The sequence below is a fragment of the Megalobrama amblycephala genome, linkage group LG12 (assembly GCF_018812025.1).
Source record: "Megalobrama amblycephala isolate DHTTF-2021 linkage group LG12, ASM1881202v1, whole genome shotgun sequence".
In the NCBI taxonomy this organism is placed as follows: Eukaryota; Metazoa; Chordata; class Actinopteri; order Cypriniformes; family Xenocyprididae; genus Megalobrama; species Megalobrama amblycephala.
In genome coordinates this window covers 24,637,637-24,651,593 of record NC_063055.1, presented here as the reverse complement: position 1 = coordinate 24,651,593, position 13,957 = coordinate 24,637,637, and the positions used below count along the sequence as shown (strand labels likewise).

At 36.6% G+C, this 13,957-nt stretch overlaps 2 protein-coding genes across 9 annotated transcripts in view; one reads left to right on the top strand and one right to left on the bottom strand.

Moving 5' to 3' along the window:
* ampd2b (adenosine monophosphate deaminase 2b) overlaps positions 1-5,354 on the bottom strand; it is a 35,347-nt gene extending 29,993 nt beyond the window's left edge. For 2 of the 4 annotated variants that reach the window (XM_048209903.1, XM_048209905.1), the window contains exons 1-2: positions 5,077-5,354; positions 212-350 (exon numbers count right to left, since the gene is read on the bottom strand). In XM_048209903.1, coding sequence (XP_048065860.1) covers positions 212-290 — 79 coding nt within the window. In that variant the 5' untranslated portion in view covers positions 291-350; positions 5,077-5,354. The remainder of the gene's footprint in view (positions 1-211; positions 351-5,076) is intronic. The other 2 variants (XR_007187455.1, XM_048209902.1) reach the window with 1 other exon arrangement.
* On the top strand, positions 4,590-13,846 carry gnat2 (guanine nucleotide binding protein (G protein), alpha transducing activity polypeptide 2). Of its 5 annotated transcripts, XM_048209913.1 has the most exons (11): positions 6,081-6,210; positions 6,670-6,913; positions 6,997-7,133; positions 8,838-8,880; positions 9,206-9,347; positions 9,857-10,014; positions 10,137-10,265; positions 10,402-10,531; positions 10,878-11,031; positions 11,714-11,925; positions 12,997-13,846. In XM_048209913.1, exons 3-10 carry the CDS (start codon positions 7,016-7,018, stop codon positions 11,902-11,904), a joined length of 1,065 nt encoding a protein of 354 aa, XP_048065870.1. In that variant the 5' UTR covers positions 6,081-6,210; positions 6,670-6,913; positions 6,997-7,015; the 3' UTR covers positions 11,905-11,925; positions 12,997-13,846. The 5 variants fall into 5 exon arrangements, with proteins under 5 accessions (XP_048065869.1, XP_048065870.1, XP_048065871.1 ...); XM_048209912.1 differs by lacking the exon at positions 6,081-6,210 and adding an exon at positions 4,590-5,154 and having other exon boundaries at positions 6,670-7,133; XM_048209914.1 differs by having other exon boundaries at positions 6,670-7,133; positions 13,008-13,846.
* The last annotated feature ends 111 nt before the right edge of the window (positions 13,847-13,957 follow it).

Genomic DNA, 13,957 nt, shown 5'->3' with positions numbered 1-13,957 from the left:
CTACGTTATGCAGATGCTGGATTACTGAAACTCCCCTGAACATTTGCCACATAATATTCAAATGTGAGAAGGAACCTACATAGAAATATGCTGAAATACTGAATATATGATGAAAAATATACATGTAATGACACATTCTGTTCTCCATTTCCATCAAATTCCCACCGCACTCACACGCTCACACTTTTATAAACCCATATTGAACACTTACCTCCACTGGCTGTGTACTGCAGGCTGCCTCTCTTCCTGAAAGGGGACGTGGGTTTGCCTGAAGGCAGCTTAGAAGACATTTTGGCTGGAGATTCACCAGAGACGGACAAAACACTGGTTGTTTAAGGCACGGAGGATTCCTTAACGGGGGACAGAAAGAGGGGGGCACACTCAGTCCAGAGGGGTTTTCAATGCAGTAAGAGGGATGTTCGGATGTGTGTGTGTGTTTGTGTTTGTGTGTGAGAGAGATCCCCGCTCTTCAGATGCTGCAGTGGGAGAACTGGCTCCTCCCCACTCCTCCCAGTGCCCACTCGCACACTAGCACACGCTGCCTGCATGCTGTCACTCCGCACGGTTTCCATGGAAACCTCAGAGCCAGGTGGAACCTGTCAGTGAGAGTACGCCAGGCATCCGAATAGTGCATTGTGATGATTGTAAAGGAATGCCCCTCATGTCGCTTTCTCGTAGCAAGAGAGACGAGAGGAAACATGACAAGCCAGACGCTGGCTCAGGGCTCAAAGTTTAGTCAGCCAGAAGAGATGAACTGTGTGCTGAATGGGGGAGGTTGCTGACTATGTGATGGGTAACAGCTGGAATTATGTCTGTGAAATGTAGTCAAATCTTGAGGAAAAAGCCACTACAGAGCCAAGAAACATTTAGGGATGAGCAGCTAAAATACAAACACGCAGGAAAAAATGAAAACCCAGAGTCATATCAATCATAACAGCCAGAATCTTTCTAATTATAACTGACTGACATGAATATTCGTTTAAACTCTCAAAAAAGGTTAAGCAAAATTTTGAATTTAAAAAATTCATTTTATCACCCCATGGATGTTAAATCTCATTTCTTATTTGGAAATTGAATGAATTGCAATTCAAAGGAATTTAACACAATCATACAACATGTTTTTAAGTTTTGCAACAAAATATAAATGAATTTTCAGTTTTGGCTATTAATTATATATATTTATTCCCTGATACTATAAGTAGAACTTTTTTCTTTCTTAATTAACAGAAAAATATTAAATAAAAAATATTACTAAATACTGTCAAAACAATGAGCAAACTAATTATAATAATTAGAATTTAATAATTATATTATAATTTAAGTAATTTGCATATATGAATGTATGAATGTACACATACATACATAATTTATATATATATATACTATAATAATCTGAATGTAAAATATATATATATATATATATATATATATATATATATATATATATATATATGTACTATGTACTATACACTGCCCTCCAAAAGTTTGGAAACACCCCTGGCAAAGTGTGGTTTAGGATGATATTAGCATAAATCACATCATTTCTTGGTCCAAATACATTAAAGTAACTTGACATTATCAATGAAGACCAGCAATAATAATTTTCATTTTGATTACATAATAATAGCAATATATACATGACATTGCCAGCTGTGATGCCTGGTTACTGGTTTAAACTTGGCCCAGGTTTGTAAAAGATTTTTGGGTCAGCACACCTTAATAGCTTCAACAATTGATTGCCAGTTAAGTTTAGAATACAATGAACCAATTAGAACTCAGTTTATGTCGGATAGCTGCTAACGATGGATATTTTGATGAATCGAAAATGTAAGTTTTTTCTATGTATAAACTGTTTATGTAATAAAATATGTTTTCATAGTTTTCATATGTTTTCAGAGCGTTTCCAAACTTTTAGAGGGCAGTGTGTATATATATATTTTCATATATATATATATATATTCATTCTGTATTGATTATCATGTTATCATATCATGTTTCTGTAAATACCCCATATGTTGATGATGACCCTATGTGTATGATGACATGTTCATGGGTTATCATACTGAAAACTATTGTATTGTTAAAAATTAGATGCAAAATTTGAAATGTTTTTACATTTCATTTCATTTCAATTCTATTTGCATTTATAAATTCAGGAAAGGGCATTCTCAACTAAAGAATGACACAGAAACCTACAGTCCGGTAATGCTGTCACCTCATGAGCTGCTCATTTTAGTTATCTATACGGAGAATGGCTGTGAAATGCTAGTGACAGCATACATCGAACCTCATCAGCAATGTACAGCGCGAGGGCTCTTTAGATAACAAAGGAATGTTTCTATCTCTGTGCTGAATCGACATGTCAGCACAGTCAAAAATTCAGCTCCAATGGGCTCTGGAAACATTAGCATTAGCTTCCATACAGAGCCAAAAGCAAAATTATGTATATAAAAATAATGTATTAGTGATTAGCCTCCTGCAAAAAAAAAAAAAAAAAAAGTATTTTATGTCATGAAGCTGCAGAAAATAGAGTCTTGAAGTGAATTTTAAAGAGATGCTTGTTGAGATTTCCTTCTGTGTATAACAGGCAGAGTTCACTAAAGCAATGGGTTTATACCACCCTCTTGTGGAAACTGACAGTGATGCATTCATTGCCAAGAATGAATGCAAAAAGAGATTGCAATAACAAATGATCAAAAACAGTATCAAATCAAAATATCAAAAACATTATTTGCACATACAATCAATATTTTTGTGCAAACATCCATCAGATTCGACAGAGCATATATTACTGATGGTCACAAGCACAATTTGTTTCATGAACTGTACACACAGTGCTGGGTAGTAACTGATTACATGTCATTTGGATTACGAAATTAGATTCCAAAAATTAAGTACTTGTAATTAGACCCTAAAACTCACAAACCCCAGTATGGGTAAACTCTGACCTAATGTAAAATTTAATGCACTTCATGTTGTTGATAACAATGGATGGGTCTTTGTATTTTTAAATCAATATGGTATATGATTATCCTATTCAAATCAATGTGATAAACAGTTTAGGTCAAAAGTAATCTAAAAGTAATCATAAAGTAGTCAGATTATATTACCTTAAAGGTGTAATGTAATGGATTACGTTACTAGCTACAATTTTCGTCATGTAATTTGGAATCAGTAACTGACTACAATTTGTAAGTAATCTACCTAACACTGTGTACACTTTATACCTTTATATGAGTGCAAGAATGAGTCATTAATGATTCAAACAGTCCTTCCACTGGGGAAATCTCTCACGTAGTTTAAATTCTGTGTCAGTTCTGAATGCAGTTCAGGTCTCTGCAGAAGCATGCATTTAGCGGTTTGTTTGCACATTTAAAACCACAGGGTTGAGATGCTGCTGCTGTTCTATTTTAATTTCCATTAGCATGAAGCATGGTGACAACAGTTAACGCATAAGCATGATTAAAATAACTCGCATGCTGGATTGAGCATTTAATACAACCTGCAGGAAATTAAAGGGATAGTTCACGCAAAAATGAAAATTCTGTCGTCATTTATTCACCCTCAAGTAGTTCCAAACCTGTATGAGTTTCTTTGTTCTGTTGAACACAAAGGAAGATATTTGGAAGAATGTCATTAACCAAGCAGATCTCGCTCCCCATTGACTACCATAGTATTTATTTTTCCTACTATAGTAGTAAATTGGGGGAGAGATCTGTTTGGCTACTAACATTCTTCAAAATATCTTCCTTTACGTGGAAACTATGGCTATTTTGCAAGTTCTTTACCAACCTACACTTCACCCAAAAGGCCTGTAGGTGGCACAAAGACTTAAATTTAACCCAACTATGATAACTTCGTTAGATGGTAAATCAATACAAAACATGGTTTTGGTGAAGCACTTTGTAATATGTATTCACATTAGATTTTAAAGCAACACAATTAGTTTGCAATAAGACAAACCAGATTCAAATTGCCCGGCGAATTCGTAAAGCAAAGAAAAATCATTTCTAGCTGATCAACATTATGAAAACTGGTAAAACCTTTAGGAACTTCAAAAGATAAAACAGCGAAATTCCTAATATTACTTCCAATATTTCCAAATTATGTTCATTTTCATAGAGCGGGCCAATATCGTGACGATTATTTAAAATCAATCGAGAGAAGCAGATATCGTTATCGTGATAAAATACGATTAATCGTGCAGCCCTAATTTAATTTAATTTGACTTGACATTTGATATTCAACAGTATCCTTGACATTTATTCAACAGTGCTTTTGATCTGCCTGCATTGACACTATTCTTTAAAAGGAAAAATTATATACCAATTATCAATGTAAAGCTGCTTTGACACAATCTGCATTTGTAAAAAGCGCTAGATATAAATAAGGGTGACTTGACTTGACTTGACGTTCAGCAGAAGAAAGAAATTCATACAGGTTTGGAACAACTTGAGGGTGAATAAATGACAGAATTTTCATTTTTGGGTGAACTATCCCTTTAAATTTAAAATGCTTTTATGTAATGCAATTTAAAAACAAAACAAAAATGACTGTACATAAAATACCACGTTTTAAATATATTAAATTGGTGTTATGATATTAGCATGCATTCAGTGAGCAAATAATGTAGGCCTACTTGCAGAAAACACTACTGTACAAACGACTAAAAAGATAATATTGCAGTACAAGACTTCCTGTCGTCAATGCCGCTGATAAGAGTTTCCAGATGTGTGGGCTTCTCTCAGTCGTGTCTACTTGTCTACTAAGCTTGTGCTGGTTCTTTGTTCTAAGAATCCCCTCCTCATTCATCAGTTCATACCAGAAGGACAGGAAATAACCATCTAAATAATCCCACTCCACTGTTACCCACCCCGACCCACGAAGCCCTCGGCTACTAATCTTGTCAGCTGCATGGAAGCTGTGCTGGAGTGTTAGGGGACCACAGAAACCCTAATGAGATTGGCTCTGATGAAGAGAAGGATACCATGATTAGCTTGCTATATTCCTCTTGGAAGCATTTAGGGATTTGGGTGCTGACAGCCTGCCACAAGCAGCAAGAAAAAATCTGCTTACCGAAAGTGACGTGGGTTGAAATCTCGCATTCACAAAGAAGTCGGTATGTCCAATGATCCATGTGGGGAAGGAGCACAGGTGACAGCATGCGCTCCCGAGTGGGAGGGTTTGGATACGTTTCTGGTTTTAGATCAGTGTAAATGGATTTGTTTAAAATCAACTGTAAAGAGAGTTAATGATTCGCTGTGGAGCGACTATTGTTGATTTTCTTTGACATGTAACGTAAGGCCTCTTCATTTTGTAGAAATTTAGCTAGCGTTCCGCTGCTTTTTAATTGTTATATTCTACGTGAACCCACATGAGACGGACGTATTTAATCGCTGCACAAGTTATAGTTTGACTTTTAAAACCCTTGACCTTTGCATATATCACACACACTTAATGAATGGCTCTTCTTAATTTTGTAATTTCATCTAAACATTAACATTGTAAGATTTAGTCAGTCGAAACTTTCATTTATCTAGTATCATTGAAAAACAGAAATCTAGCAGCGTGTTGTTACCAATGTTATTACTTTTTGTCACCTGTTATTTAAAGTTAGATTAACATTTTAAGATATCTTCTCTATTCATTAAATCCTCTCTACATGTTGTGCTATGGCAACTAAATTAACAAATGTTTCTATTTATTTCCCTTAATAACACATAGGTTGCATTATCATTCATGCTAAATTTATAGGGCAGATTAAATGCACTTAAGATCTTTAACAATTTTCCTTATTAATCCTTATTAGACCTAATTAAACATGGCATTAAGAGTATATTACATGGCATTATTCGAAACTGACCAACAAAAGCACCAAATAAAATTGGTTTATAGATCAGTGACATACACGAAGGACTGCAAAAGTTGCTGAGTGTATGACTAGTCATTTTGGGCTGCATTACTAGGTTGAATCATTTAATACAAGCTGGGATAAAAAATAAATCAGTTTCACAGCCTAATGAGAATAAATCTTATTGAGCAGTTATAGCGGACTGTTAATGCAGGTTCATTCCCTTAAGCGCAGTGGGAGGTGGAGATAAAGATCTGTTCAGTGGTGTTAATGATGATGTTAAAGAGAACAGCGATCAGATGACAACTTCACTGCTGACTTCACCACTCCCATCTCTCAGAAACAAGACACACTGACCTGTAAGCCCTCCTCCTTTACCCCCGGTCCCCCAAGCACGGGGTTACATAACACGTGATGCTGGCTGTGTGTGTGTGTGTAGCAAATAGAGAATGCTGTACATGTGTCAACCCCTCAGACAAAAGAGTCTGCCAAGGACAAGAGTAAACCCCTTCATCCTCTGACCTCTGCATCTAAGAACTTAATCAACATCATAGTTCTCATATTTGAATATTTATAAGAAAATGTGTTTGTGGTGCCAACAAGGATTTTGTAAATATAAAATATGCATATTAGGCCTACTGTATAAGGTCATGGCGATGGTCTTCATTGTCCTTAAACTTCAAATATTGTGTATATATCAGTTAGGCACAAATCTAAGCAAGCTCCAATTGATCACAAACACGCTGATCCATGTCAAATGCTAGTTCACTAGAAGCATTGGTCTTAATTTTTACAACCTTCATTTCTGTCCTTGTTAGCCAAGCTAATAGGATTGGCTGGTTCACACAGGAAGATCAGTAAAGCCCTCCCCAATCCTAAGCTAAGACTTTTGAGGTGGACAAGGAGGAATTAGAGGGGATAGAACAACCAAAGGAGGAAGCAAGTCAGTCCGCTTCAGTCTCTGTGCCTGTCTCTATCTACTCGTCCATCCCAAGGCAGGTCAGTCACAACCAGAAGGGGAATCAACACTTTTGCAGCCCTCCCCCTACCACGTGATCCAAGGTACAGGGCTACCTGCATCCATTTCTCTGTCAGCAAAGCACAGGGAAAGCCGGCAAAATTTCTTACCTTGAGGAACTTGACAGGGAAGCGTCTGACGACGAGATGGGTAGCGGAGCGAGTGCAGAAGATAAGGAAATGGCCAAGAAGTCCAAAGAGCTGGAAAAACAGCTCCAGGAAGATGCTGATAAAGAAGCCAAGACGGTCAAGCTTCTGCTGCTGGGTAAGAAATCAGTGTTTAACTCCTCCAGTCCATTGGTGTTGACTTAAGAAGTTTTGCCTCCAGAACCAGCTTCTTTTGCAGAAACTTCAGGTGCTTTATGTATATTTGTGCCTGCAAATGGTGGTTACTAATAAGTTGCAAGATAGTAAAATGCAGGTGAGATTAAAATCAGATTAATGCGACTTCAAAATAAGCAACACAAATGAGAAAGGTTGTTCATCAGACTTGTTTTTCTGGGATTTTTCTGTTATAGATGCACATTAAGACATTCTGCAAGCAGAAATTCTGATTTACTAAGGTTTTGAGACTTTGTAATTATTTCATAAATTATACATTGCAAGTGTAATCAATTTTCATGTGTTACTTCTTAATTTAATACAAATGATGTCGTTTTAACACAATTTACAAAATGTAATTCATTTCGGATGATTTTACATGTGAATTAAGCTATTTTTCAGTATTTTTTTTAGGATGAATGCTCTTTAGGTCTAATTAATTTATTAATGTTTTCACTTTTTAAGGATTTTCGAAATTAGCTTTTAAAAATGTTTGCAGGATCGATTCCAGCTTTGCTGTAGCAATATTTTCACTGCAAGGGAAGTCGCCTTAAAAGATCACAACCTGAGGAACCCTGTGAATTGTGGCATATTGACAATAAGACCTGAATCCGATTACTGTGATGATTTAAGCCCCGATCCTCTTAAGCTCAGGTTCATTTTATCTTCCAATGGGAACGGAAAACAGAGGAGGCCAGTTTCAGTGCTCCTAACAGTTTATTACATCAGGACACTCAATCAATGAGCCATTTCAGCAAATCACTGTGAGACAGATGCATTGATTAAATACTTGACAAGCCACTTCCTGTCTGAACAGGAAGTTCGTAACCTGCTCTTCTCAGATAACGATAACAATGTTAAAATACTAAATTAGAAGAAAGTAAAATATGAAAATATAAATACAGATACATGTTAGGTGTATTGAATTTTGGAAATTACTTTTGAAATCTTTCTCAATAAATTAAGAAATCACTTCCCTTGCACAATAAATGTCAAAGAGTGTGCTAATAATGGTAGTGATGTGTGTTCATATCTGACAATTAGGATGTAGAAAGCCGTTTTCCATATAATCTAATCAAGTTACTAAACTAAGCAGTCGTACAGACCGAGATGTAACAGGGATGACGCAAGCTCTCTTAACACATCACCACGGCTACAGTTAACTCAAGAAGTGAAGGGCACATAAGAGTGACAGTTGCCACGAGAGACGGTTGAGCCCCACCCCCTTGCCCTCGGCTGACTGAAGCTCCAAGACGAATCAAAGTGTCAGTGATCTCCTGAGAAGCTTTCCCTAACACAAATCCAATTGGGTCACTTTATAAGCAGGTTAAAGAGGCTTCCTCTGACCTGGCCATCAATGACAATCTATAAGTTTTCCTTGACAGATTATCTACTACTTAACATCAACCTTGTTATTAAAATCGAAATCACACAGAGCGGAAAATAAACAGTGAAATTCAGGAAAAAGGCACTGTGTGAAAGACCTTAACTAGAGTCATAACCACCATATAGACAGACTGGTGATATTCACATCAATATGGTTTGGTCAAACACCTTTGAACTAAGCTAAAAGTCTGATTAAGAGAATTTAAGGGCTCCTCTTTTTTTCTTATGTACGCTCATACATGTTTCTCTCTCTGTCTTGTAGGTGCCGGTGAGTCAGGGAAGAGCACCATTGTAAAACAGATGAAGTGAGCATAAACGCATGCAACACAAAATACGTGCTCAGAAGAGCCTATTAGTATCTTTACAGTTTGAGGAAGCATTTGATTTGATATATATACGTTTCATCAAACCTCCTTAAGTGAATTTTAAATCTCATTCATGCATTCTATTTGAATCATTTCTTAACAACTGGTGTGCATTTGGGAAATTCCAGCACTTGCATATATCGTTCAACACCTTGTAATGCTAATCTGTAACCACCAGGTGGTAGTGAATGTGGAGCCTGGCTGCACTGTATGTAAATGAATTCACCTACAAATAATTAATAAAAAACTCTGTTTCATTCCCAAGAATTCTCCATCAAGGTGGTTATACAAAAGAAGAACAAATGGAGTTTCGATCTATTATTTTTGGCAATATTCTGCAGTCTGCTCTGGCCATCATCAGAGGCATGGAGATGCTGGACATCAACTTTGGATCACCATCAGCACAGGTCTGCCAAACAACTCCAACAACACAAAAAGACCAATGATTAGTTTGTGGACATTCACATACTAACAAAATGCACACGTTGAATCCCACCGTTAAAGTCGGCATGCAATGAAATTTTTCTAAAATGCATGTTATAGATCTTATTGTGAACAATTTATCTGTGCATGTTTCATTTTATAAAATGACCTCATTTTCTATTTATTTGGACCTTGTAATGTTTAATCAAAATGTCTTCCAGTGAAAACAACAGACTTCTCCAATCTTTTAGTCCGCTTAAACCGCTGCATGCTCCACTTTTGAGTGCAACACCCACATCTCAAAACCCAATGAATAACTGATAGATAGAAAATTTTTTCCTTTTCTGGTAATCCGTTACACTCGAATGTACGTCACAATAGGGAAGAAAGGATCTGTCGCTGCTTTCATTTCATCAAGACATATTAAATAAACAAAACAATTGACGACTGACCGCATGGTGCCTAACAGTGCCCATTTTACTGTCCCATGCAGGAGGACGGTCAAAAGCTCCAGAACTTGTCTGACTCCATTGAGGAGGGCACCATGCCTCCAGAGTTGGCAGATGTCATCAAGAGGCTATGGAAGGATTCAGGCGTGCAGGCCTCTTATGAAAGAGCTGCTGAGTACCAGCTGAACGACTCCGCTGGATAGTGAGTACAAACACTCAACAGGGACAGCAATACCTTTAAAGTTATGCTTTGGAGATTTTCAGCACTTTAGCAGAAGTATAATTCAGGGGTCTTTAAATGAAAGACTGAATTATCTTCCACAGCTACTTGGCCGAAATGGACAGAATCTGCAAACCCGACTACCTCCCTACTGAGCAGGATGTGCTGAGATCTCGAGTCAAGACTACTGGTATCATTGAGGAAAATTTCTCCTGCAAAGAGCTCCACTTCAGGTGTGTCTTACCTCAACTGTTGTGCATATATGTTAAAATTGAGAGCCACAAAAATGGTACTGTAATGAGACCAAAAAGAAAAATTAATCAAAACTTTGAATGAAACCTTTTCATGTTTTTTTCCCCTGGTCCGCAGGATGTTTGATGTGGGAGGCCAGAGGTCCGAGAGAAAGAAGTGGATTCATTGTTTCGAAGGTGTGACTTGCATCATCTTCTGTGGAGCCCTGAGCGCTTACGACATGGTGCTGGTAGAAGATGATGAAGTGGTAAGTGCTGATCTTTAGCCAACGCGCTTAAAAACAAAGGTTCTTTATTGGCATGTCTGGTTCCATGAAGAACCTTTAATATCCCTGGAACCTTTCCATTGCACAAAAGGTACTTTTTAATTAAAAAAGGTTCTTTGGATCAGTAAAATGTTCTTAACGCTAAGAAAAACTGGTTCTTTTAAGGACTGTTTACCAAAAGGTTCTTTGGGGAACCCAAAACCTCCGTTTTGGAACCTTTATTCACATTCTAAATATCAAAGAGCCCAATTGAAAGGTTTGATACTGATGTTTGAGGCTTTAGCATTGCTTCTCAACTTATATTATTTTGTTCCTCATGTTTTTCTAGAACCGCATGCACGAGAGTCTCCATCTCTTCAACAGTATCTGCAACCACAGGTTCTTCGCCACAACTTCCATTGTGCTTTTCCTCAACAAGAAAGATCTCTTCCAGGAGAAGATCAAGAAAGTCCACCTGAGCATCTGTTTCCCTGACTATGATGGTGAGTGAGATCTCTATATAAACAAACACCTCTAAACAGTATGTAATTTAACTGTTAACTCACCCTCCGTTCATTCCAAACCTGTATGACTTTCTTCTGTAGAACATAAAATCAACCTGGCCATTCCTGGTGAACAAGGACTGGGACTGTCAAGCTACAGAAAAAAAAGCACCATTAAAGTATCATAAATGAGGTCTTCTCATGATAACTGTCTGTTCTTCACATACAGCTGTTTTAATCTTGATTTGCCCAAGCTCTCCTTGTCAAATTCATGATATTGACAAATGAAGCATTCTATTGAGTCACATCTTTTCAATGAACTTAATGAGCTAATTGACTCAATCCATTCACAATGGTTAACAGACTATTAGTGAATAATGACTTTCAGTCCGTTCCTGGTATGGCTTCTTGTGGCTGGTATGGACCTTTTATGGTGCTTTTGCATCCTTTTTGAAGCTTGACAGTCGTTCACTTTCATTATATTGAAAAGAACTGTCAGGGTATTCTTTAAAAAATTACCTCAGTGGAAGATTGAAGGTCCTACAGGTTTGGATCAGCATGAAGGGGAGTAAATGAATTTCCATTTTTCAATAAACTAACTTATTGCTGCAAATGGTACTGGAACTGTAAACACAAATACAGTCACTACCATAGATGATTGATGAACATCTTAATTTTCCAGGTCCAAACACATATGAAGATGCCAGCAACTACATCAAGACTCAATTTCAGGATCTGAACATGAAGAAGGGTGTGAAGGAGATCTACGCACACATGACCTGTGCCACGGACACAAAGAACGTCGAGATCGTGTTTAACGCTGTGACAGACATTATCATCAAAGAAAACCTTAAGGACTGCGGTCTGTTCTAAACACTATCGACTTTTTCAAAGGTATGTTCCCTGAAAAAAATCAAGCAGGTTATGCCCTGTCTACACTGGACATGAATGGAAAGTTAAAAGTAAATTGCCGCCTTCAGTTGACGGATTCGCCCATTTTTTATTTCGCTTTCTATTCTATTCAGAGCCACTCCAGCTACTATTTTATGCACACATATTTGCTGACTTGTTTCCAAACACAGCTTGTGAAGTTTTTGGTCTCTGGTCTATTAAATTAAATCAGCTTTTGTTTCTAATAATAATAATAAAAGTAACAGTCATACAATAAGTCATTTTATATCAAGGGATTTGAAAATAAAATAACATTGAAATGAACTTAGATGCATAGTTACTGAATTCATCAACCTGGAACCATGGTAGCAAACATGCTTAGATGACGTAAAACTTTCACGCTTCCAGTGAAGACAGGGTGTTATAACTTCAGAAAGTTCTATAAAATCATTAGAGAACTAGCTTTTAATCTTTTAATAAAACAATTACCTTTATATAGAAGCTTGTTTCCACCACTGAATAAAAATTAAATTGCAGGTACACTGCAAAATATGCTTTTCTTACTTAGAAATTTTCTTATTTCTAGTCCAAATATCTAAAAATTCTTAAATCAAGAAGCATTTTCTAGACAAGTAAAAATGATTGTCTTGTTTTCAGAAAAATTAAGTGACAAAGACAAAAAATCTAAGTAAGAAAGGCATTTTTTGCAGTGTAATTGTGTAATGCAATATAATTATTTCACAATTCTGACTTTTTTCTCAGAATTGCAAGATACAGTCGCAATTGCATATTAAAATGTCAGAATTACGAGTATATATCTGGACTTTTTTTCTCAGATTGCGACTTTATATTGTAATCGTTTTTTCCCCACAGTTGCAGTTTATATCACACAATTCTGACAAAATTGCAAGAAAAAAAGTCAGAATTGCGAGATAAAAAGTCACTATTATTATTATTATTTATTTATTTATTTTTTACCTTTTTTTTTTTTATTCCGTCGCAGAAACAAGCTTCCATACCTTAAAGTGATTAACTATTTTTTAGTGATTTAAGTGATTATCTTTATTCAAAAAGTTATTTTCCAGATCTTTCTACCCCATCCCCACCTGAATGATTGGATTTACTCTGATGAAGTTGCCACGGTAACAAAAGAACATGCACAGGTGGCATGAAGGTGAACTCTACAGCAAGCAGTCAAGTGTGGTCAGCGGATCCCCGGGCAAAAAACAACCTCAACATACCAACCAAACCTCAGAGACTAGATCCAGATTAGACTAATGGCCTCTGCTCTCCAAAGGGACTCTAAAAAACTGCTAGTAGAGTCAATAACAGAAGGATTACCAAAGAAAGGGGACTTTTGATGCTATGAGTTAATGATGCTTGTAGAGAAGCTCCTCTCACTGTGTTTTAATGTTAAACCTATAGAGGTTTGACTGTTAGATGTTTTTTTTTTTTTCATACATTTCCAGAGAAAGAAAAGTAAATTTAATGCAATTAAATTCTGATGTAATAAAGACATTGTAGTGGAACATCAGATCCCATGGTAATAATTAGAAACACGTACAGTGCTGCGCAGCGTCTGGTCTCTTTTGAGAGAGGAAAAACTTGCATATCATCAAGACCTGATTGTTTGAATTTAACCAGCTCACACAATATGTGAAAGATGTTTCTTTTTCAGCCCCAAACTTAGTAGGGCAGTATGTTTTGTAAATAAGAGTAGGCAAAAAAAAAAAAATCTGTTTCCAGAACATTCTATATAAAATATATATGGAGACATAAATATATATTTATGATACAGTATTACAGTAACAAGTGAAAATTCTAGAATGGCCTGTTGCTTTGTTTTAAACCTGAGGTCTGAATTTGTGGAGATGTCCTGGAATGTAAATGTAGGCACATGAAATAAAGACTTGCATCAATTCCACTGGTTGCTGGTGTCGGATTACTATTATGTGCTGCAATTGTCTGGCCGATTGCGCACTTACATTGTTTTAATTGGGACTTTCAAACACTGACCCTCTATGTCAGATCTAAT